Raw genomic sequence first — 24,650 nt, 5'->3', positions numbered from 1 at the left:
AGGGGCTTGTGCAATGACACGGGAGATAAGAAAAGGGGCTGCCCAGGCCAGTGCTGCCTTTGTTTGTACTTGCTCATGTCTTATCAGTTTGGCACTCATCACAGTGAGGGATTATGAAGTACATGGCACAGATCTAGCAGGAGCCGTGGCCTGACGTGAATGACAAAGCACCCAGAATTCAAGGCGCCGTTGTAGTTTCCCCGTGTGTCCAGAAAGTGCAGAGAGTAAAACAAAAAGGCGGTATGTTCAGAGACAATGGAATAAAAAAACCTTTTTTGTGACAAATATGAATCAAGAGATATTTTTCCGTGAGAGGTGAAACCCCGAATCTCCTTCTAAATATTTGTCTGGTCTCCCCAGATGCTCCACTCGAGCTGCCCTCATTCCAGCTGACTCCGTCCCAGCGTCAGGTCGTCTTCCAGGGGGACAGCCTGCCGTTCCAGTGTCAGGCTTCCTTCGTGGTCGAGGACATGCAGGTGCTGTGGTACCAGAACGGCCGCATGGTCAAGTCCGACGCCGCCCAAGGCATCTTCATCGAAAAGCACATGGTGCAGAACTGCTCGCTCATTGCTAGGTACGGCAGTGTACATTCATGTTTATGGAATCCGAAGGTGGAGAACTGTATTCATTGGCATTATGAGGAAAACAAATCGCTTATTATTTCATTGACATTGTTTTGTTAATTTTCTGGAATTTCTCCTCCATGTTTCCCCATCAGCGCCTTGACCATCTCAAACATCCAGCCTGGTTTCACCGGGAACTGGGAGTGCCGGGTCAGGACAAGCAGGGGCAACACCACCAGGACCGTCCACATTGTTGTGTTGGAGAGTTCCGCTGAGTACTGTGCTCCTGAACGCATCTCCAACAACAAGGGAGAGTTCAAGTGAGTGCACACAGTAACGCATAAGCAGACACAGAACTTCTCACTTATACTCGTCGCCTTGAGCACCTCCATCCATAAATACATAGATCCACTCTCACAAAGTGAATACACAACTTTGAACCAGTTATATTTGAAGCTGTTGCGTGTACAGCATGCTGTCATGTCAAGCACGGTGGCCCCCTCTTGTGGTCAAACATATGAATTACTTCAAGGCTTTAGCCACAATCATTAAATGACTCTGTTGCTGTTGAGGTTATTCAGAGTAAGAAGAAAATTAAGGATGTAGCGTGTGCCGGTTAATGAAGAATGGAAACAGCAGGACTGTTTTATTGGGCTTCTTCCAGGTGGCCGCGCACCCTGGCAGGGATCAGAGCCTACCTCCCCTGCAACAGACTGCCGTCGAGCGCCGGCATCTACTCGGGCGGCTCGGCCGAAGAGCAGCGGGCGTGGCGCTACTGTGATCGCAAGGGGCTGTGGACGGAGGACTACTACTCCCGCTGCCAGTTCCAGAACGATGTCACGCGGTTTCTATACGTCATTAACCAGGTGTGTATCTGAGATTTCACTTCTGTAATCGCTGTAAGCTCTTTCACCGAGTTCCTCTTCTTCTGCCGGTCCCTCTCTGCTTGGACCATTTCAAACCAGATCCAGACTAATTGTTCTCTGTGCATCTTTCTGCTAGATGCCTCTGAATGAGAGCAATGTGGTGGCCAGGGCTGGGCGCCTGTTGGTGTGCACGATCGATGCTGCCAACTTCTCAGACAAGATGGACATCATCTTCGTGGCCGAGATGATTGAGAAGTTCGGCGTGTTTGTTGAGAAGTTTAAAGACGTAAGTACGACAGAAACCGCTCTTCTGTCCGTGAACTTGTTACGAGCTCATGTTCAATGCGAGGAATGCATTTGGCGTTTTACCTCGTTCAACGACAACTAGATTAATGCTCAACAGCTGTTTGTCGCCATGTTGTTTAATGAAAAAAGATGTCTTGTCACGACTTTCAGCACAGCTGTAGGCCAACAAACAGAAAAAAAGTTTTCAAAGGAAAGGAGCTCCTGGCATGTTGTAACTGCTTTAGGCAAGGAGCACTATACTTTTAAAGCATATTAAAAGTTCTGCTTGGCGACACCGTGCTTGAAATGTGTTTCCAATAGTCACTTAGCCATGAGTCTCCCTCAAGCATGCGTTGAAGGCTGTTTGATGCAAACAAGATGTGGCTTAACATGTTCAAGTCTTATGTTTCCATTCAAGTCATTTCGAATATAAGCCGTCGTGCTGCTGCATGGAGTAAGCACAGAAGTGTTCCTAGCTGTTGAATCTGCACGGGCATTCACTCAAGTCCAAATGTTTTCTCGTCACGCAGCTGGGTGAGGTGATGATAAGCATGGCCAGTAACTTGATGCTGGCCGACGAGAGGGTGCTCTGGATGGCTCAGCGTGAGGCCATGGCCTGCTCCCGCATCGTCGCCTGCCTCCAGAGGATTGCTGTTTACCGTCTGGCCACAGTACAAGTCTTCTCCCTGGTTAGTCCTGTCAACACTATGGGGCCCTGCTTTTTTTAGTACATTGACGATAGCTAGCACGGTTAGCGTAAATCGAGTAAAATTCCACCATTCCTGTTGTCCTTCCAGACGTCCCCCAACATAGCACTGGAGGCTCACATTGTCAGAGCCAACGACTGGAATGGGATGACCTGCATGTTGTTCCAGAGGTCCAGCCCTGAGCGCACACCCGGACAGGACCGCCAACTCGCCTTCAAATGCAACACAACCAGCTCCTTCTCCAGCATCCTTCACAAGGTCAGCCCCCTTCTGGAGACAATTACAATTCGTCAGCAGGTTGTTTTGGACGAGGTTTTAGTGTGGGGGGTCAGTTTTGCTTGCGGCAAAACACATTAAAATGATGAACATAAACAAAACAATATATCTATTATATCTAATATAAAATGGTTCGATTTTATACTTTTCTTTTGTCCCTGTAGAGCCCCATTGTGGAGGCGTCCCTGCAGCTTCCTCAGTCTCTCTTTACCCATGCTGCGCTCCCCGGGCAGGCAGAGGACATGGTCTACAAGCTCCATCTTCTGGGCCTCCGCAATGGCAAGTTTTTTCCCTCCACCAGCAACTCCTCCCAACTGGCTGATGGTGGGAAGAGGAGGAGTGTTGCCGCCCCGGTAATCATGGCCAAGATAGGTGAGACATAACGTTTCAGTGTAGCCGTTGAGAGGAGAAACACTGACACATAATGCTACCAAGAATTTACAGCACGGCAAGAACCAAATAGGTGTTTGTGTTTTTCCATCAGAGGGCATGTCCCTGCGTGTCCTGAGGACGCCCGTTAACATCACCCTGCGGCGGTTTGCCCGCGGCTCAGATGCTGTGTCCGCCCGCTGGAACTTCAGCCTGGTGGGAGGCCACGGAGGATGGCAAAGCGACGGCTGCCGCATTCTGAGCCATCACGACAACTTCACCACCATATCGTGCAACTCTCTGGGGAACTATGGTCTGCTGATGGTAGGTCGGGTTATTTCCTATGTTCATTGTATAACATAGACAAATTAGGGCATTGCTTTTTTCTTTTTTCTTTACAATATTGCGTAAAACTGAGGATTTCTCACCTCATCTGTCATGCAGGACCTCAGCAGTGCGGAGTACCTCTCTCCAAGCATCCAGCCCCTGCACCCAGTCATCTATACCACTACTATCATACTTCTTATCAGCCTGCTCACCATTATTATCAGCTACGTCTACCACCACAGGTAATTGTTTTGCTTTAATTGATTGTAATTCATTCTTTTTGCTTTTATTTATGTTTGCCCGGGAGAAATGCATTTTCTATTCTTCGCCTTCTTTGGCCATCATATTCACGTTGCTGTAAATGTATCATCCCCACAAATATTGTCAGTTTTTGCCCAGCCCCGTTGGGGTAAAGACAAAACTGTCACCATTCAGATCTGTGTCAGCATAAACAACTGTCCCATCCATAAGTAAGAAATGCTTGCACACGACACGTTTGTCCTTTTCTAATTCTGTGATCCGTTGTTTCTGTGACCTCAGGTCTGTCCGTGTGAGCCGCAAGTTCTGGCACATGCTGGTCAACCTCTGCTTCCACATCTCCCTCACCTGCGGAGTCTTTGTCGGCGGCATTAATCAAACGCGATATGCAAGCGTGTGCCAAGCAGTGAGTATACACCAGCGGGACTCCTCCAACACTCCCGCTGTGCTTCTGTCCAAATTTATGTAGTCAGCAAGTCAAAAATGAACAAGTGCTTCCAATGTTTTCAAGGGAAAACATCTTGGGAAATGTTGCCTTTGGCTAAGTTCACAGCGCTCATAAAAAAAGATGTGTGGAAACGCAGTAAAAGATGCATAGAAAGATTGTCTCCATGGCTGGAGGCCATCCTGCGCCTCCCATCATGGTGTTTTACTGAGACACGTTACTTGTTCATTTTTCATTGCACAAAGTACCTGGATGAAAGTTTTTGGCAGAAGTTTTTGTATATTTATGTAATCGCCTCTGGCATAAAGATATATCTCACAAGGTGATTTTTCAACTCAGGCTGATGAAGACATACTCGATTAAAAATAATGCCACAGGGCCATCATGCCTTTTTGAAATACTCTTCTGCCCTGCATTCCATCGTTTATATGTTTTTGGGGTGAAATTTAACAACAGGTGCAGTCTATCATTCTGACATAGGGGGATTGATTGCATTTTTTTTTTTTTTTTTTTGCTTTAGTAAATGTCATGCATATAATGCATATAATTCAATCTCTTCTAGGTGGGCATCCTGCTGCACTATTCCACTCTGGCTACGACTCTGTGGGTGGGGGTGACTGCACGCAACATTTACAAACAGGTGACGCGCAAGCCCAAGCGCTACGAAGAGCTGGACGAACCTCCACCACCACCGCGGCCTATGCTCAGGTACAATACCAGCACTCCTGCATTGCAACGGATGCGTGGCAAAAATTAATACATTTGGGTTTTTCTTAGCTTGACAGGGCAACTTCACACGTTAGCACCTCCAAGTAGCAGCATTAGCTAACCCTTGAGTATCAGACTTTGCTGCTCCAACGTCATGTAACATGTCAGTGAACTGCAGGCGGTTTTATGATTACCAAGCATGCGTTACTGTGGCTCTTAAAACCAACCACAGGGTGTTTTTGACATAATCAGGTAATGTGTGACCCCTTATTTTTATGTAGTTAGAAACATGTACATGTTTGTGTGTGTATGTCAGCATGATGTGCATTTCGAAAGAGAGAAGAGGTGAGTATGTCATTGAGCCTTCTCTTGTTATGAGTGGTCATGATTGTTGGTGAAACTGCCACAGGGTGTCAGTGTAGAGGCCTGGTGTACCATTGGACCCCTGTGTGCAGTTCATGCCTGCTTGTCATCCTACAAACAGAGAGACTAAAGCAGAACCACCCCTCTGTGCTTTCTCCAAAAGGTTCTACTTAATCGGCGGAGGGATACCCATCATTGTCTGTGGGATCACTGCAGCAGCTAACATCAAAAACTACGGCAGCCGGACCAATGCACCATAGTAAGCAGTTCCTGTATTGAAAGCAATTACTGTTACCATCCCTGAGTAGCAGCTCATGGTAATGCTTTATCCATTTATGCGGATAACAGCCTTTAAAAGCTCTCTTGGGCCTGGATGCTTCTATTTTACATTCTGTCCTCAGGAGGAGTTGGCTTTAGTTATCGACCGGCCAAGCTGCGCTGCTTGAGTAAATAATGGATATTTTTTACGAGGGTAGGAAAAGTTTATTCCCTGAAGTTCTGATTATGGGGGCCTATTAATGGAATGCGCATCCAAGCAACAAGCAACTGCTGCCAGTTTACGGCGAGCTCCCCCGCGCCCCCCTTCAACAGTAGCAGCTGTTTAGATGGTGCGACGTGGCCGACTAATTGAGAAATCTGCACCCGTATCTGTCTGAAGTCTTTGGAGTTTAATTAATTTCTTGCAAGCAAGATGAACCCACAGCCTGCGTTATTAAACGTAATGGGGCAGTTACTGTAAAAACGAGACGCAAAAAGTTTTGAAAGAGTTATTTTAAGTTTGAAGTAAATAATGACAGTGACCGATAAAGATGATGTTGTTTTAATGAGCGCTGTTGGCAATTTTCCTTTTTAGGAGATGCTATATAATTTAAATGATTGCTAAAAGATGATCTTGATGTAATTGCAGGGAAAAGACTCTTAAAGAATATTAAAAGCCGCATCTATTATCTTACTGTAAATGAAATGCTTGATTGGTCCCATCTGTCTTTCCTCCTCCTAGTTGCTGGATGTCTTGGGAGCCCAGTATCGGGGCTTTTTATGGTCCAGTGGGATTCATCATCTTCGTGGACTGCATGTACTTCCTCAGCATCCTGCTGCAGCTGCGCCGCCACCCCGATCGCCGTTATGAGCTCAAGGAGCCGAGCGAAGAGCAGCAGCATCTGGCTCCAGCCAACGGGGAGGCCGGGTCAGATGGTCCCAGCAGCCCCTGCCACCCCCTCACTCTCCAGCTCCAGCCTCACGAGGCTTCGTCCTCCGTAGCGTCCGCTCCCCACCCTGTGCCCCTGTCGGCCCTGGAGAACGAGCACACCTTCGCCGCCCAGCTGATGGGTGCAGCGGGGGCGTTGGGGCTGTATGCGGCCCTCTGGGTGTTCGGGGCCATGGCTGTATCCCAGGACCACCCCTATGACTTAGCTTTCACCTGCCTGTTTGGGGTGGCCGCACTGGCACTGGGCGCGTTCATGGTGGCGCATCACTTTGTCAACAGGCAGGACATGAGGCGCTATTGGTCCCAGGCCTGTTGCTCCGGGAGACGAGCCTACTCCGAACAGGAGGATGCTCTTCTGCCTCAGCCAGGCGTGGCAATGACATCCACAGCAGGATCAGCTAGCAAGGCGGATGGGGAGTCAACGAAGTGCGGCCAGAGCAGCGCAGACTCTTCTTACACAAATAAGAGCGCGCCGAGCATGCGTAACTCCGCCCACGGCAGCAAGCTGACCAATCTGCATGCAGAGGCAGCTCAGTGCAAGTCCGCCCCGGCGCTGGCGACCGCCAACGGTGCAGCTGTTTTGGACAACAGCCTGACGGAACATTCACTAGACAATGAAATCAAAATGCACGTAGCGCCAGTCGAGGTGCAGTTCCGCCCGGTGAACAACATCAACAATCCGGTGGCGGCCACCAACGGACACGCGAGCAGGCACCACAAAAACAGAGCGCGGGCGCACAGGGCGAGTCGGCTAACGGTGTTGCGAGAGTACGCCTACGACGTCCCCACCAGCGTGGAGGGCAGCGTGCAGGGCAGCGTGCAGAGCGCCCCCCACAGGCGGCACCACCATTACGACATAGCGGCACGCAATAGCCGTCGGGCAGCATACATGGCTTACAGAGAGCGGCATCAGAGCCAGCTGCAGCAGGACAGCAGTGACAGCGCGAGCCTGCCGCGCCGCCCCCGCGCCGCAGATAAAGGAGGCGGCAGCAGCACCCTGGGGAACGGGACGGTGGTGACTGAGGAGGCCGAGTGCGTGGCTACCGCTGCTGGGTCATGCTCAAGTAAAGACTCCGGTCCTGTACAGCAGACAAGCGGCACAGAACTAGACAGCCAACCCAAGTCCTATGGGCTCAACCTTGTCACTCAAACCGGTGGCACAGTTAAAGAAAACGGCCATGCAGTGCCTTTAATTAACACGGAGAGTGCAGCCAGTGTAAAGACTGGCTTGTGGAAACATGAAACTACTGTGTAGCGAGCGTTTCCGTCCCACAGCCTGCATTGTGAGGTGCTCTCACCTTTTTAAACTGTGAAGTGTCTCTTTTTTTTAGTTTTCCGATTGTACATTTATTTTATGAACAATCAAATCATTACTGCCACTGAACTATCTTTGTCAATATGTTTTTATTGTAAATGGTCTATTTTTATAACTTTTTCAGAGTTCTGTACTGCACGGTCTGAGCTGTGGCCCGATGCGTACCCTTACCCCGGCACTCCCCCCCCCCCAGTTTCTAGTTTGTCCCAACAATAATAAAACAAAAGTTCTGGTTACCAAATTGTGAAAGCTTTAATTCTTGTGATAACACCGACCATCTCCTCTTGGGTCTGCAGCCAGTGCAAAGGTGAGCCATGGCGGTTTTGTTTCCAAGAGTTACTCTCACTGACTATGTATGACAAGCTGGTAATTGGGTTTTTCACCGACCTTCAGCTGGCCTCGGGTTCCCCAGCTTTAATTGCAACTAGCTGGTGGCTTTGGGCTCTGTAGGTGTTTTCTCCCTGCCTGCTGGCAGATTTGATGAGTGCACTTGTACACCTTGGGTTCCTGCTGACTTGATGCCCGGGCTGAGACTGACAGCCGACTCACAGAGCAGCTGCCATGAGAAGAAAGAATAATGAGAAGAGTGTATTCCTCCTTTTCCATCCTCCGACTCCTCCACAGCCTGAACTAGAGTCCCGCTCACAGCTTGACATTGCTGTTGGCCAGAGAGCGTATCGTATGATTTGACTGCTGAGCATTAGATGGAGTCGTATGAATGTATCTGACATGGTGGTTGTGTCGGCAACAGCCACGGGCCATTCAAGTCTGATGTTGAATCAGGTCTCTGATTTTGTAAGGGGGATTCAGACATTTTTAATAAGTAGGGCAAGTACCGTGAAATTATTTTCATAAACTCCATGGAATTTCCAATATTATGAAATAAGGCAATTACTACCTACTTAAAGTGATATTCACGTCTTCTCACAGCATGCCACTGACAACCATCTTGAAATGTGGGAGGTCGTGCTGCAAAAATATGCCCGTAATTTTCCACATTTAAGAAGTGATGAGTGGTCATCGCCTATTGATCGACTTGTCAGTGGCAGAAGACGCGGCGAGCTGGCACGGCTCCAATAGCTCCCGGTTTTCATTAATGGCATATTAATAAAAGACACATTTCACTCAGGCAAAGATATATCGCCCAGCCATCTTGGATGTGACAAATTATAATAAGACTTCTGAATAATGTAGCGAGCAGTTACGCCTTGATTCGTCGGAGCCTCGCTGATTCCCTCGAGGCATGAAAGAGTGATCTCCAAATAATTGCCACGGTTCTGTAGCGTTGCCGTCTGTTCTAAAGTTCATCATAGGGCGTCAGCGAGGCAGAAATGACAATCGGAGGATGTTTGTGCTGTGAGGGGGGAAAAAAGCTCATCGGGGCAAATCAAATGATGGTATCTCTGCTTCAAGATCACAGGGACACCTTGGGCAGAAATCAATAATAAATTAAGATAAAACAAATTGAGTTATTCAGATCTTTTCTTAGTCCCAGTCAGAAGTCTGAGGGTCAGACATAATACATCAGAGAGTCGTATTCAAACACCCAAAGCATCAGCTTCTGATAAACGGTCTATTTTCAGATAAAGTGATGATCCCTCCGTGAAGTCTCTCTTCCAGCCAGTTTCCACTTAGTGCGCTCTGTGGAGCATAGCTGAGCTCAATTCCTCACCAGGAGGCCCAGGGACGACCGGAGTCAGACAAGTGATGTGTTGTTTACATTTTCCAATCGCTGCTCGTGGCGCCTGGAGGAAAGCATCTGGCTCTGTTGTGGAAAACTTGCCACTGGAATGGAGATTGATACTTTTTTTAGAAAATGAAGCCATCTGACAGTGTTGATTGTAATTCGGTGGCTCTGGCCGTCCAGGGGAAGCAAAATGTTTTTTTTTACCTGTCGTGCACTAATCACCCAAAAACCTCCGAGGGCTGACGTACAGATTAAAGCATTAATTAGCATCCAGGGTTTGTGATCATTGCTGTCAGCGTCAAGCAGCTGTCTGCTAAGATAATTGGGGAATTTATGGTAGGTTGGTAAGTTTCTTTATTTTGAATATTTGCAAATGAGGCAAAGTCACATCAGTATGCATGTTGTGTTACAGTCAGGGCTTTTCCAGCAGAGTCGCACAATACTGCTCAACTTTATTGTTTTAAGACAAATGCATAATTGCTGAGCAGAAACTGACAGTTGTGCTTCACATGACAGGGATACTCTGACATAAATCATATTAATTGCCGTTTTATTTTTCATCAGAAATGTGTATAACTTGCAAGATATGTTTGCATATCATTTCCTAAAAAATAGCTTAACCTCACGTCTTCACAGAAGCCCCAAAATTTGACTGTGCAAATTAGCATTTTGCAATGCCAACTTTGTTTTTATGCTGATAATGCTGAACAGGAATAGAAACTTTGCCGTCCATGTTTTGTTTCCGATTCAAATAAGTGAAAGTGAAAAGCATGAAAATGACTCAAATTGATGGGAAATGCAGATTATTCTAAAGAGAAGGGAGCGTGTTTCAAACTCCGGTCTTTAGTTTGTTTTCTCAGTCGGCAAACACTCCCAAGATTTGTAATCAAGCTGAACTTTGATCTTAGCTCGACATTGCTGATGGCCAACCTCAATGTCAGAGGTGTGTCAGCATTTATTGTCCAGCTGATGGAAGACGTTTCAAAGGGAAATAACTCTTCTGGGGCTGCGTCCTAAATGTGCATAATCAAATGCCACCTGTCTTTTTAGCCATTGAACTTTTTTTTTTTTGTCACTACTGCAGTTGGTCTTACGGTGTTCTTCGGGTTCAAGACTTCTCAAAGACAAAGACGCGGGCCTATCGCCTCTTTGAATTACACTCTTTGGCAGCTGTACATTAATGTGTCCTGAATAAGATAAATGCTTTACCTTTCTGTTTTATTTCATTCAAACTGATTTAGGTGTCTTGGCAGAAGAGCTGGTTGCAAGTGCCATCTTAAATAATCTGCCTGTCAGCGGTTGGAGAATGCAACTCCATATATCATCTTGTCAAATCACCCAAGACTGCAAAATCAGCCACAATTTCTGCCTCCTAATTGACTCCGAATGACAAACCCGCAGTAGTTTCCATTCTCGAAGAATGTGTGTGGTGAAGATATTATGTTAATTTTTTTTTTTAACTGTGTGATGTGTAGATGAATCAAAGTGACGAAAGTCCAATATGTTCACACTCTCCTCATTAAACACAATGCAGAGAACCTTGTGCAAACCAAAATATATCATGATTCAACTTTGGGCACTGAGAGCAGGACAGAAATAGATGCTCATTTGGTGATCTCGAGGGAGAGGGCAGTGCTCTGCTGCTGGTTTGATTTCATTAGATCAGAATCACGCTTGTGTGTGTACGTGTGTTTTTCCGGAGTCATTTCAAATGATAATTCCTGATTTGTATTCCGACAACCTGGACTTTAATTACATGCTAAATGAAAGTTCACGGCGGAACCATAAATATGTGTCTTATATTTTATCAATTTTCTCCTTATTCTTCATATAATCATCAGGAAAAATGAGGTCACTCTCTAATGTCACTTTCCATCTTTTTCTCACAAAGTCACACACACACAGCCATATCATGATGACATCAAGCCATCTGCAGAGCTCCCGTCCCCATGTGTTGGTGGCCCTTTGCTCTCATTAATGCCCTCACACTGCCATCCATCTACCTGTGCCAGTCTGTCGGAACAGATTTTGGCTTCATCTTTCTGCCCAGGTGCTCTGTTATTTATAGCCACCTCAAAAACAGTATCACTCATTGTTCATAGTGACAGTTTCAGACAGTAGCCCTCTCACACACACACACACACACACATCTGGAAATGTGAAGGTTGTCTATTGGAATGCATTTCTTCTTGTCTACAAACTGTAGGGCTTGTGATGAGGCTTTAGGCATATATGGATGGAGATTGTTTTTAGTGTTAGGTTATTTTGTGCTCACTACTACAGTATGCACGGTTTCCCCTCTTTTGAATTGTATGCTAAGCAAAGCTAACCCGCTGCTAGCTTCATATTTTAAAGACAAATAGGAGAGCGGTATCGATCTTATGACACTTTTTACCAGAAAGGTAATCACCATAGGATACTCCCCAAAATGTCAAACTTTTGCATTATATTACAAGTTGAGAAGTAATTTGATTGAGGCTCACTGGTGCAATAAATATGCTTGCTTTATGGGCTGAACAAGTTTTATTGCATAATAATCTCAAAACTGTTTTCAGATTTGATTAAACACTTTAAATATGCTTACAGTGCATAAAGGCAATATCAAACATCTGGCAAACTGCAGTTTATATGCACCTTTCACCTTGACCAACACCTGTCTTGATGAATCGTCAATCCAGGTCAGGTAAGTAGAACGTGTAAGCACCGGGTACCTTTTCATTTGCATATGATTCATGTATATTCCAGAAATAAATGTCTAAAAATACCAGTAAATGGCTTCCGCTTTCATGATTTGTCTAAAACGGTCTATTGTGTTTTACAGTGAGACAGAACATTGTATCCTTTGTGGTATTCTTGGGAGACAGTTGAACAATCCGTTGCAAATTGGAACAGATGTGCTATATTGTGAAAAATGTTTTTACCTTAGCTGATAATTGTCTTGGCTTGCTAAAAGCAGGCCTGATTTTTCCAGGTGTATCTGTTCAGTGTGGACTTTATAGTCGGCTGGGCTTGTTTCATTGTATGGCTACAGCTATGTGTGGAAAAATCTCCACTAGATTTCTTTCTGGCCGGTTTACAGACATACTGTTATGTCCAACAGCTGATGTATTGTTTATATTGCAGGTTGTTTGTGCAAGATAAAAGAAGACACTGTGCATTGAATGCGTGCGATTCCTTCAAGAGCTGTGAGTATGTGTGTGTATGTGTGCAGACTCCCACTTTACCAGGCAGCTTCACAAAGTTCGACTTGACAGAATTATCTGTCTGTCTGTGAGTTGGGACAGTGGAGTGTAATGCAGCCTAGGCATGCCAAACAAACCATACAGAGACACCATACAATTGGGCCAATTGATGGAATTGCCGTGAGTGAAGTTCGGAGATACAGAAGAAGAAGGCAATGTGGACACCACAACCATAATGTGATTATTGAACTATATTAATAATTAATACATCTACTTGTCTACTCCACTTTTCTAGGAAAGATTTCTAGATATAAATATGTACATATTTTTCTTCAGAAATGGATAATGACCGAAAGTGTTGATAGTCGATTAATTGACTAATCTCTTCAGTAAACATTAACAGCCAAATGCATTTTTCTTATTTCCAGACATGAGATAAACACACGACCACCACCAACACTCACCCACTTTTGCGCGCCCCCGCCATCAACTGTATGCACGCGCAGCGTTCTGGCGCGCGCTCTCACTGCGAAACTTGGGGAGTTGAATGATGAGCAGCAACTAGTACCAGCCGTTTTCAAGTCGGCATTGACGAGCGCCTGTGACTGAAACGAGGCTGTTTCGGCTAAAAAGTGCGCCTTCGGTAAAAAATAAAAACAACAACTATGGACACAAAGAGAGTGGACACCATTTCTGGCCGGGTGGATGCTGCTTCTTCACCTGGTAGGACAGTGATTGCATGTTCTAATCGGGTGATTCATAGGTGGTGTTTGGTTTTCCGTGGAGAAAACGTCAGATAAAACTAGTGTAAGAATTATAATTTAACGTTGCCTTGCTTATTGGTCAAGAAGATGCCCCTGGCACAGTTTAACTTCAATTCGGTGTGCTTGTAGGACCACTCCTTAATTCGGCTGTATTGCAAACAGCAAACCCATTAATTGGATAAAAGTGACGGTTAAACAATTGCTCAAGTGTTTGCGTGAATGGTCACTCAACTCAAACACTGTCCTCTTGACATTCATGCTGTCTATGGCGATAGCTCGCAATATAATTCAGTTAAGAAAGTTAAAATGTGACGTAACGTTAAGTGATTGACAGGTGACAATTACCCCTCGTTTCCCTGCTAATTAGCATTCGTTGAAAGGCAACATTAAATTGATGTATTTTGAATGGAGTTTTGGCGTACTTTCCTCATTGCAAAGTTGAGCTTGCATGTATGCTCTGCAACATATGTCTGTTTGTTTGTGTCACTAAGAGGTAACTGTAGTCTGGACTTTTGCCTTCTCTTGAAAGTAAAATATTGTTGATGGTCTTTTGGTGTGGGCGACTTATTTGTTTCACAGGGCATTAATACAACAATCAATCCATGTTACAATTAAAATACATCCTTTTCATGTTGATCTGCCACTGTAGCCACACACGTTGTATGCAGGAAACTTTTGAACCCTCCCAATTCAATTTGAGTAGTCTATGTGGGCACAGGGGCGTCCGTGATGGATTCAGTAGCACAAATCCTCGACTGGTGTCTCGCTCCCCCCACTCGCACAACTCCCCCCCCCCCCCCCCCCCCCCCCCCCCTCTCTCCTCCACAGTACTTGGCTGGCATCCAGGATAATGATCACTCAGTCGTAGTCCATAGGTTTTCCCTCAGGCTCCTTACTGCCTCTCTCAGAGCCAGACGAGCAGTTAACTGCTCATCATTCCTGGCTGAGGTTAATGTTTGTTTGCACACCTAATTGACTCCTAATTATCCTTTGTTAAGGATTTGAGTCATACCATCAGGATTTGAGCCGGTAAGAGGTATTCCTCTCGAATGTAACACTCCGCCAGCAAATGTTTTATGCAATTGTCTGGAATTTAGATTTTCCTGTTCCCCACAGCATGAAGACTGGGAAAACGATGATGTACCACACAGCTAACATAACTGCTATTGAATGGTAGAACTCGTGCCAGTGAATGAGGACATGTAGACCTTGACAAATGCTTTTAACGGGGCTGAATAATCCAGTTCATGGATATGTGCGCAGCAGAGAACATAATCGACCAGAATAAGTCATAAATTGACTTTGATATCTCAGTTATAGGACACTGCAGTATCAGAGTGTAAACTTTTAGATGTTATGTTTTTTTAGATCTTTATTTATTTGACTGTTTTTGAAAAGTTTGGGGTTTCACTAGTTTTTGCCTCCAACAGTAAGTCTCCCTTACTGACAGAGGGCTTGAATTGCAGTTGGTCTATATAGGAGATCAATGGAGAGGGCTTGGGATATGTACTGCATTTGTCTGTCGCCTATATTTTAATCACAGTTTCTTGTAGAGAGAAACCAAATCATGTCACTGACTAATATTTCAACTTTTCATCCTTTTTCTCTTCCCCCCACTCTCTAAAACCCCCACCACTTTGTCCCCATGTGGGCTACCACATCATGATTCCGCCCCAGGGAAATCTTAAAACATAACGATCTCCCACAAAAATGCGATATCCACCCAGCCATGAGTTGATCCTCCCAAGAGCTGCATTCCTTGGTGCAGTGATTCTTTGCATCAGTGCCTTGGAGCTCTCTCGGATCACCATTGCAACTTCTGTCGTTGTGTGCCAACGCCCTCCCCTAGACATTTCTCTCCTTTAGTACCTTATCCCTGAATTTATAAAAAAAAAAAAAAATGGCGATGTATGAAACGTAGCCCCGCGAGGTTTATTGTTCCGAATGAGCTACTTTCAGCACCACGGCTAGCTCCATCTTTTGTATTGAAAGTGTTGAGAACAAGCTGTGTCCATTGTAGGCCTTTTTGTGATGGATTTCCTTTGTACCAGCATGAATTATCAGAGCTAATTATGCCTGATATTGTATATTCTGGGCCTCAAACAATGCTTAACATTAAGTAATAGAACAGTAAAATGTTACCATGAGGCATTGCCTCATAGCTGTTGAACCGATGCTTCATTTACCCTGATTTGCATTTAATTACTTAGGCTTATGTTTAGTGACTTAACCATTTACAACAGACCTTTCTGAAATAATCACTATTTAGGAACACTGAGTCAGAGTTTTAATGTTTGAGCCAGTGAGTTATGTACCTTGGCTTTAATGCAACAACCAATTTACAACATTTATTGGGCTAATGTTATCACAGTCATTGATATTTCAGGACGGAGTATGCTTTTAGTTACTGCGTCATGTTCTGACAAAAACAGCCAATTGCTATGTAGAACATTGGTGACATGATTGTGCTTGTATTAAGCTGAAACCCTAATAAAGAGGATAGTAATTGTGTGAGAGGTTTTAGTTAAGAATGTGCAGTCCTTGCGCTAAACGCCATATGTTTGTTTTGCAGACGCAAGGACGGAACCATATACACTGGCCGTTCTTAGATGTGAGCTGACCACATGCGGCGTGTGTGTCTTCTGTCAGCCAGGGGTCCTGAGATCCCAGTGAAGCAGAGATACAGATTGAAGAAACTGCTCCAGATCTGTCAGACAGCAGAGTGTTGTGTGATAGCTTTTCAGAGGACAGCTTTGACAGTGTGAAGCACAGGATCGCCGATCTGAGAGCTTTCTGTTTGTTAAAACAAAAGATGTGCTGTTTGATTTTAAATTAGAGTGCCTAATGATTTCAGAGTATGAAGGAAATGTATTCCAATAAACTCATTTAAGGAGACTCTGAATTGGACTGACATTTTTAGCAATTGGCAGCTTTATAAAAGATCCATTTTGACAGCATGTTCAGGTGTTTTTCTTTTTTGTGTTTCTTTATCTAGTCTTGTATCTCTTTCAAGGCTTTACAGTAAAAAAATAAAGCAAGGATCACAGTTTCTTCAGATCGGTTTGTCAAGTTTTTTTTTTTTTTAACTTCACTCTATAAATAGATTAGAATTTGACAGTTGGACTTAATAAACAGTCAGATTGGGACATCATATGGTCTTAATGGCATGCAAACTGCCAGAAGTTAATTGTACTCCTTAGCAAGATGAGACCCAGGAAGACGTCTTTGTCGTTGATAGATTGTTTTTCTGACCACCTTTTGTGCTTCCCTTGTGTCGATTAAAAAGCCAGCCCTCGGTCAAATCCAGGATTAATTGTTCCATGAACTTCCCCGCTCGTCCACAGGGAACCCTCCCACCAGATTTTGTTTGTTTTGGATCCAGCCTTTCCGTTTCCCCTCCGTGAGACCGGGTGGGGAGCATCTGCTTGCGTGGACCATCTGCCTGGGGACTCAGGCCAGAGAAGAATGAGGGAAGGAGGAGAGAAAACAAAATGGGTGGACGGGATGATACAGGGAGGGAGAGGTTGAGTAAGACGGTGATGGATAAACTGGGTGACTAATTGTGACGGAGAAGGGAAACTGGTGGAAGGAGCATCATTGCTGTGGCGTTAACTATGGGGACAGCGGAATGTGAGGCGTTTGTGTATGATTGCTGATTGTTAAAAGAAGTGGCCCTTTCTTTCATGTTTATTTTTACCACCCGTAGTCTTGTTTATGCCACAGATTTGACTTTCTCGGATGGAGTGCCAAACAGCCGATGCCAACTGGGTGGCACGGCTTTGCCTCAGCTTGTCTTTCTTTGTTTGTACTAGAGGTTGAACAATTGGTCTGGACCAGCGGCCGATTGGGCATTGTACAAATATACCCTCATTGATGCAACTGGGCCCTGATGTTGCCAATGGCTTCGCAGCCACCACCCGTCATGCAGGGACCTACATCATCGTTTTGCATGGAGGCTCCATACAACCCCCCCCGTCTGCCCAATGGCCTTTTGGCTCTTTAAGCAACTATGGAATTACATTTTATCTCAGTTCAGCTTGGGACAGTTGATTTGCTCTGTCTATTGTAATTTTACAGCCTGATAATGGTTGAAGTTTTATTGCATTTTTGTATTTTTCATTAATTACTACTTTAGCATTTTGCATTGTCGCATGATGGCTTGTTCGTGAAAGACACTGTCCCCCAATCAAAAAGTTGCAGGTTTGATCTCCAAAGTTGCCTTCTGCTCTGTTCTGTTGGCTCTTATTTTACATGTCATCTTTTCCAGTTTTGATGCTTTGAGATAAGGTATCCTGGGACTTTAAATTGTCTGTGCACAAATGAGTGATATTTTTTATTTATCACTGTACCTACTTGAATTACTATCATTCTACAAATAAGCACAAGCAATGCATTACCATGTCCTTTTGAGATCAGTTCCAAGGAGTGAAAATTTTTACTCTCCCAACATTATTCTCCACTGTGCCTCATAAAACCTGACCAGTTATGGAACCAACATTAACAAATCAGCCGCATGTCGAGTAGAATGAGTCTTTCCAAGGAGTCCTTGATGAAATGGTGTCAGAGCTGAACATCATACAGGCCATATGTGGAGGCAGGCCTGGCATGAGCGGCCAACTGGACGGTCCGTCTGCCTTTCTTCTCATCCCAATATAGGCGGGGGGGGGGGGGTATTTTGGGCTTTAATCCCTCCAGGAGTACATGTGCTGCCAGCACCTAATATAGACGGCACAATATATGTCATTCTGATGGGAGATTATGACGTGTAAAGCATGCAGACATGAGCCATATGCCAGCCTGAGTCCATCTTGTTAATTAGGGTAGACCTGAACATAGATTGGAAGTATAACAGCAGTTTGCATAGAATAGCAATGATCATCAAAAGGCATATCGGTGGCTTAAGCAATTATCGTTGGATGTTTTTCAATGTTATGTCAACGAACGTTCAACCTTAAAAATCATGGAAGGAATATGTCTGCTGTATTGCAGCCGTGGCATCTGTGTAATGTGCAAGGCTGACACCAAGTGGTTATACAGAGAAAATGGTGTCTCAGCAGTGAAGAATCCTCCCCGTCACACACTTTTCATCCAGTTGTTGAGCCGTAAACCTGCACAAACTGGACAGATGTTCTTGCACTATTTATTGTGTTATTTATTTGGCTATTTCCTTTGTCATAACAGAGTGCCTCTGTACACACTTTTACCTGTTGTTATAGCCTATATATCTCATGTGTCGATCAGGTCAGATGTCTGTCTGTGCATATCCATTTCATCATAATCTAATATGGCCAGACATGTTAGAAAGTTATTGACTTACCTGTGAAAACAAAGACCAGGTTAGGATGATGTACTGTAAGTGATGAAGCGGCTCTTTTCATCATAGATTAATATATCAAGAAAATATTGACCATTTAAACCTTAGTTGTTTCCTGTGAAGATGGAAGTTTATTTTGGAAAGACAGTATGCATGTAACAAGCGAAAACAGACTCATGTTGCTGGACTTTTGCAGGAAAAACGCACGAAAAATGAGGAGCAACTTTTCGTAAGATATCAATAAAACGGGGATGAATTTATATCATTGTATAAAGAGAGTGACATGAGAAGATCAATCTCATGTCTGTAAGTTAAATCAGCTATAATCACTCTTTTAAAGTGATTAGTGACTCGTCTAAAACATTTAAAAAAGGAATAACTTCAATAGAATCATTCTATACAATGTAGCTTCTGTACATTCTAATAGAATGTACAGAAGCTACATTCTGATACAATGTAGCTTCTGTACATTCTAATAGAATGTACAGAAGCTACATTCTGATACAATGTAGCTTCTGTACATTCTATTAGAATGTAAAGAAGCTACAGTGTTGCCTTTTCTTTTCTTTTCTTCCCACAAGAACGTAATTTGCTGTGTGGCCAAGTTATCGTGGAGTTGCTTCACTTTTCTAGCACGGTTGCTCTCTGATAGCTTGTTGTAGCATTAGCATGTTTGGTCTCGTAGTGTCTCTTTACATTATATTCCTTAAACAAGGCAACAGTCTCATGAATAATTAGGCAGACAGTTGTTTCGGTTTTCGGTGAAAAAAATATTGCGATCTCCACCTCTCCTGGAAGCGACGGCCCTCATTATCAACTTTCCTTTTTTTACCTGCCGTAGCCATGACAGGTCAAGGGTCAGAGCCAATGTCAAACAGCCAGACAGTTACAGAGTGGTGCTGCCACCATGAGGTAAAAAGAGGAATTGCATGTTGAATTTGTATGATTTATTCATTCTGTTTTGACTGTGCTGGCGGGCCATAAATAATGCATTTTAAGACAGAAGGTGCGGGCCATATAAAATCTGACCTCGGGCCGTGATTGGCCCGCGGGCTGGACTTTGGACATGCCTGATTTAGAGTGTTTGAATTTGGGCGTTTTTGCTTCTAAAATGACTTAAATGATTAATTGATGATTAATTTGTTGTTGATTGACAAAAAGAATAAATGACTGCTTTGCGAGATTCTTTTTTTTGTTCTATTTTCTTAGATTAAACAAAAATATATGTACATGGTTTAGTCATATTTTATGATTCCTGTGATGAAACATGTATTTAGGATGTATTTAGAGGTATTTACTCTTTTCTAAGAAACTGCCTCTGTCCTCTATACTTAGAAAAGGTACGGCCAGGTAACTTTCCTGATCTTTAGTCCACATTAGTTCTGCGGCGTCAAAAAGAAATTGCTCTTTGTTTGATGAACTAAAAAAATGAGAGCGTCCCCAGAGAAATTGAAAGTGACCTTACACCATAAACCTGCTGATAGGCTGTATGCCATTGTGTGCTTCACTGCCACAATGACACGCATCCTTTCACAGAAGGTGCCCCAATTCCCTCCAGGTGCTTGTATCGTCACCAGCGCAGTGTCTTCGTGTACACGCTGGCCGATAAAGGGCCACCGTTATCTTCAGATAACAGGCGCTGCGGCTGAATAATTTATGGAGGCATTCCAATACATTGACTCAGAAAACGAAACACACTCACAGAGGGCAGGGAAGTGATAAAAGGTTTGACGCTCGTCTCTGGAGGTGTGTGTGTGTGTCGAGGTTTGTGTCAGATTATTATTTTTTTTTTATGCTTATTTTGTGCTAGTGTCTATCTATACATACAAACTTTCTCTTAGCAGTATGTGCTGTGTTGAATTTCTCATACTTTTTTTAATGTTTTTTTTCTGCCCTTAAAAATTGTCTGTTACATTGGCCGTGACGCCAGAGTCCATTTAACAAGTGGAAGGGGGAGCAAGTGTGAGAGAGACTAGGGAAATGTGAACTGATCGACTGTCCGCACTATTCTCTTTCATTATGCGGAGTTGCCTTCTCCCAGGAGCTTTGTCAATTACCCACTTAAAAAGTGCTGAACCCTAATTCGTGCCATAATTAATACTTGTGCATAACCGAAGCATAATAATGAACAAATGCTGTGATTGACACGTAATTGTATCAGCAGGATTGTTAGGTGGGTATTGCAGCTTGTTTTTCATTATCTTGTGTGACAATCTTGTGCGATTGGCCTTTGGAGCAGAAGCTGTTGATTCTTGTAATTTGGAGTAGCATTCTGAGGCTGCAGGACTCCTTACAAACAACCAGGCTAGGAGCGGAGCTTCTCTTAGTGCAATGTGATGCTAAGAAGTTATAGACGCACCATTTCTTTTAAAATCTAATCTGAAATTAGACAAATTGTCTCATGAATGTGATTTGAAGTTAGCTCATGAATGAGGAGTCTCGCACAAACTTTTTAAAGGTTTGTGCGAGACTCCTGAAATGTTGTGTGTGTATTCCTAGCACTCCATAGCACCTCTGTTTCAAGTTTGGTGGCTGTAGCTTGTTCTTTTAGTATAGCTGTAGTAGCCTCCCATTGCTTTGGGCTGGGGCGTGGCCAAGCACAGAGTTAGGGTGATAGGAAGGTCCTAGAGCCTTGGGAGTGGGCTCTACCCCCGCAAAAGCGGCCATTGAAGTGCTTTAATTTTGACTTAAACATTGTCTTCCTAACGCTGTAAAACAAAATATAATAAATAAATACAAAAACTTAACTGAATGGTTTAGTATTAAAATAATAAATTGTACACCAGTAAATTCAACAGGAATAAAAGTATATAATGAATCGAATAGATCGGCCCTGTTGTGCACGATATCCGATCGCTATTTATGTCGGCATTGCCCGATATTAAGTATCGTATTGGAGCGTCCCTAATAGACACAGTTTGTTCTGTCACTCTGAGACTCATCTTGTCCTTCTCAAAGCCAGTGTGCTCCCTCCTATCAGATTACTCGTGCCATGGTTCAAGAGATGGCTGTATCGAGTTCAGGTCAGCTTAAGTAAATAAGGGAACAACCACTGTTTCCGCAAGGACCCCATTATGGAGCTCTCGTGTGTCAAAAACCAGAAAGAAAATAGATCCAACATCTACTGATACAAACTGTGACTTCACCAAGATGAGCCTACATCCCTTCTTTAAATACTGCATTGCAGTTTATTTAATTGGCTGTTTCCCCTCATGCATTCTGCTAATTTTAACCACTTTTAAAGGACAAGGTCACTGTGGGTGTGTGAGAAATTGGGAAGGGAAAGTGTGTTAGTTGGAAGGAGGCAGAGAGACAGCCAGCCTCGATGCACATAGCTCAGTGCGTCTCGTGTCTGGCCCTGCTGTGACTACCAACTGGCCGGCTAACGCTGAACCATAGGGTTTCTGACCACTATGACATTGGAGCAGGGAAGGAAAGATGGCGTCGAAAGCATCGGCTCATTTTAAGCTATTTCAACAGAGAATAATGAGCACTCTGATTTATGACTCCAACTTGTGTCATGTCTTTATAGGGTTATTGTGTGTGTGTGTGTGTGTGTGTGTGTGTGTGTGTGTGTTTAAAGTTTTACTGGGGCAGACTAGGGTGAGGCGATAGTTTTTAAAAGTTTTGAAACCATAAATTGTAATGTTTCCCGTCTTTGTTTTGGAACTCTTTGTTTACACATGTATAACATTTCAACAAGACAAAACGGACAAAAAGGAGACTGACAGGGCAGAAGAATCTGTGAATATCAAGTGAATAAGTTATAATTGGGAAATCCCCATGCTTAGAGTGAAACTGTAGCATACCTACATGACAATAGTACACAACTGTAGAAGTACTGGAACACAAATTTGCTGCAAGTCAAGGCAAATAGCTAATAACTAATATATGCAACCCAAAAAATGAGGAAAGATGTTTGCTTCTTTCTGGCTTCCATTCGCCTCTTCCATCCTACCATAGCGTCACATGAAACAGACAGATTCCCATGTACAGTAGATTATATTACAACCTCTTACAATGATTGTCGGCCTAAATTAATATTTTAGCTCGACTTCTACATTCCAGCATTAGCATTACACTTGAGAAGTAAAGGGAATTAGTGCACTCTATACCTGCTAATGTGGTGGAGAACATTCAAAAGAAATAAGCACTGAATTCATGTTATGCTGCTGGACAGCAACCTCCTTTGCTGCACGGTTAATGGCTTCTGTAATGGGCTATTGCGTTATCCTGGCAAGGTTTTATGGAAATGAAGGGCTTTGTTCCAATGAGCCTGTTGTCTTGAATGTGTGTCTTCCATCATTTTATACTGAGACAGCAAGGTTGTTAATATTCCTTCAGCTTTTCTAAAACAACACTGAGACAAAAAAGGCCAGAGTCACAGGAGGCCTTAAAGGGACAGAGTATGTACTACAAATATGAGGGAAGTTCTGCCAGGCACATTGGTGTTTGACTGGTTTCTGAGTCTGACTGCAACACAACACACCCCAAAAATAACTTTTTATTTCAAGTTTTGCATTTTGGCACCCTGCAACAGCGGTTAAAGTGTAAATGCAGAAATCATAGCGTCATGTTCTTATTGTAGAGACCTCCATGCTTTCAGGAACATGAAGATATCAAACAATAATTTAACTTTAACGAGTAGAACTTTGATCTTATTTTCAGAGGTTTGTCGTTTCTCCTGGTTAAGATGACGTTGTGCTAGTATTTACTGAGGTCTAGGAACACAGCTACAGCCTAAGTCTAATGGGGCAAGACACTCAATCTTTTGGACAAAAGGATCCATTGTAAACAAGCCAGCACTTAAGTGATGAAATTAAATATAAAACAAACAAACAAACATGAATTATCTGTTCACCACATTGCATTGTGTATCCACAGAAACATTGCTTGGAGCAGAACTTCAAATCCAGTAAAAAAAAAAATGGTGCGATGTCAATTATTGAATGCGTTTGCTGCTTTGTAAGGAACAGGTATTTTAACAAAAAAGGTGAACTTGTGTGGGGCTTCAGGCTATAGCAGTGAAATAATGCGTGAAGTTGTTTTCTGCAGCATTTCTTTTAATATGTATTTTTGTGTTCATGTACAGCGCTATCGCCCAAACCAAAGCAATTATTATCTTAACTATTTATTAACCAAGAACAGACCGGAGGAGTCTTAAAAGTGCAAGATCTGAGATTGGGAGCATTTCCAATCCCGCTCAACATGTCGCTGGTGAGCTGGTGGCAAACGTGCTGACAGAGCTGTAACTGCCGTATGAGAGCAGTGACCGGCAGCCATGAGCTAACCAGCAGGGCACACACAGAGGGAGGGCAACTTCCTTCTCTGCTCAGGTAGACATTACTCCACTATCTTTTATATTGCAAAGAGTTGTTTGCTCTATGAATGTTCGTTTAAACAATTAAGATCCACAAGTGCACTAAAATCGATAGCACACTACCTAAAAGTCCACGTGCAATACTCTGCCTACTTTTTCCACATTTGTTACCTCTGTTGTGCCACCTCTGCGGCTGCTGCTGTGTATGTGAAAATTGTCGAAGCAAGCTTGCCAACAATTATATTGTTGCTTTCCTGTCTGTGCTAGCAACCTGGGACCACAACAACTCTCCCAATTTCTCCAAAGCTTGCCGAGACGTCTGTTGTACATCGATGCCTTGGTGTCTTTAGGTGGTGTATGTTTGCTTGGTGGTATCGGTTACCTGTGACGTTGCCTGTGTGCATATGATGCCTGCTAATTTATGCGTGCATGCTGCCGTTTTATCTGTGTATGGAAGGTGCACTGGTATTGATTGTGAATTACTTTTTTAGTCGCTGAGCATCATTTTCTTTTGGTGGTTGTGACTTGGTGGGGATATACAACTCATCTTTGAGTATCATTGGTGTTAATGTCTGACTAGTTGTCACATACAAGCCGAGCTCCTGTTCATGATCTGATGGCCATCTGCCTGCCATTGCTACAATTCATCAGAAGAGATGGTTTGGTTTTAGTACGATCACAAGGAGGGTTCTGC

The 24,650-nt window shown here is 43.8% G+C and overlaps 2 protein-coding genes across 4 annotated transcripts in view; both read left to right on the top strand.

The window, feature by feature from the left end:
* The window catches only part of adgra3 (adhesion G protein-coupled receptor A3), a 28,562-nt gene extending 19,231 nt beyond the window's left edge, over window positions 1-9,331 (top strand). Inside the window, exons 7-19 of the mRNA XM_031851082.1 lie at window positions 361-574; window positions 719-883; window positions 1,228-1,429; window positions 1,566-1,715; window positions 2,245-2,403; window positions 2,512-2,679; window positions 2,862-3,069; window positions 3,182-3,390; window positions 3,511-3,635; window positions 3,934-4,057; window positions 4,659-4,804; window positions 5,331-5,426; window positions 6,168-9,331. Of these exons, the coding sequence (XP_031706942.1) occupies window positions 361-574; window positions 719-883; window positions 1,228-1,429; window positions 1,566-1,715; window positions 2,245-2,403; window positions 2,512-2,679; window positions 2,862-3,069; window positions 3,182-3,390; window positions 3,511-3,635; window positions 3,934-4,057; window positions 4,659-4,804; window positions 5,331-5,426; window positions 6,168-7,629 (3,428 nt within the window). The 3' untranslated portion in view covers window positions 7,630-9,331. The remainder of the gene's footprint in view (window positions 1-360; window positions 575-718; window positions 884-1,227; window positions 1,430-1,565; window positions 1,716-2,244; window positions 2,404-2,511; window positions 2,680-2,861; window positions 3,070-3,181; window positions 3,391-3,510; window positions 3,636-3,933; window positions 4,058-4,658; window positions 4,805-5,330; window positions 5,427-6,167) is intronic.
* Window positions 9,332-13,074: 3,743 nt separating this feature from the next.
* The window catches only part of kcnip4a (potassium voltage-gated channel interacting protein 4a), a 109,947-nt gene continuing 98,371 nt past the window's right edge, over window positions 13,075-24,650 (top strand). For 2 of the 3 annotated variants that reach the window (XM_031850864.1, XM_031850863.1), the window contains exon 1: window positions 19,638-24,650. This exon is cut by the window's right edge. Coding sequence is in view for 1 of the 3 variants with exons in the window: in XM_031850870.1 (XP_031706730.1) it covers window positions 13,224-13,281 (58 nt within the window). In the remaining 2 variants the exon portion in view is untranslated. Of the gene's footprint in view, window positions 13,282-19,637 lie in introns of those variants that run through there. The other variant, XM_031850870.1, reaches the window with a different exon arrangement.

The sequence above is a fragment of the Anarrhichthys ocellatus genome, unplaced genomic scaffold, assembly GCF_004355925.1.
Source record: "Anarrhichthys ocellatus isolate YVR2014 unplaced genomic scaffold, GSC_Weel_1.0 scaffold11, whole genome shotgun sequence".
Taxonomy (NCBI): Eukaryota; Metazoa; Chordata; class Actinopteri; order Perciformes; family Anarhichadidae; genus Anarrhichthys; species Anarrhichthys ocellatus.
Note: the sequence above shows the minus strand (reverse complement) of the source record. Positions and strands in the feature narration are given on the sequence as shown.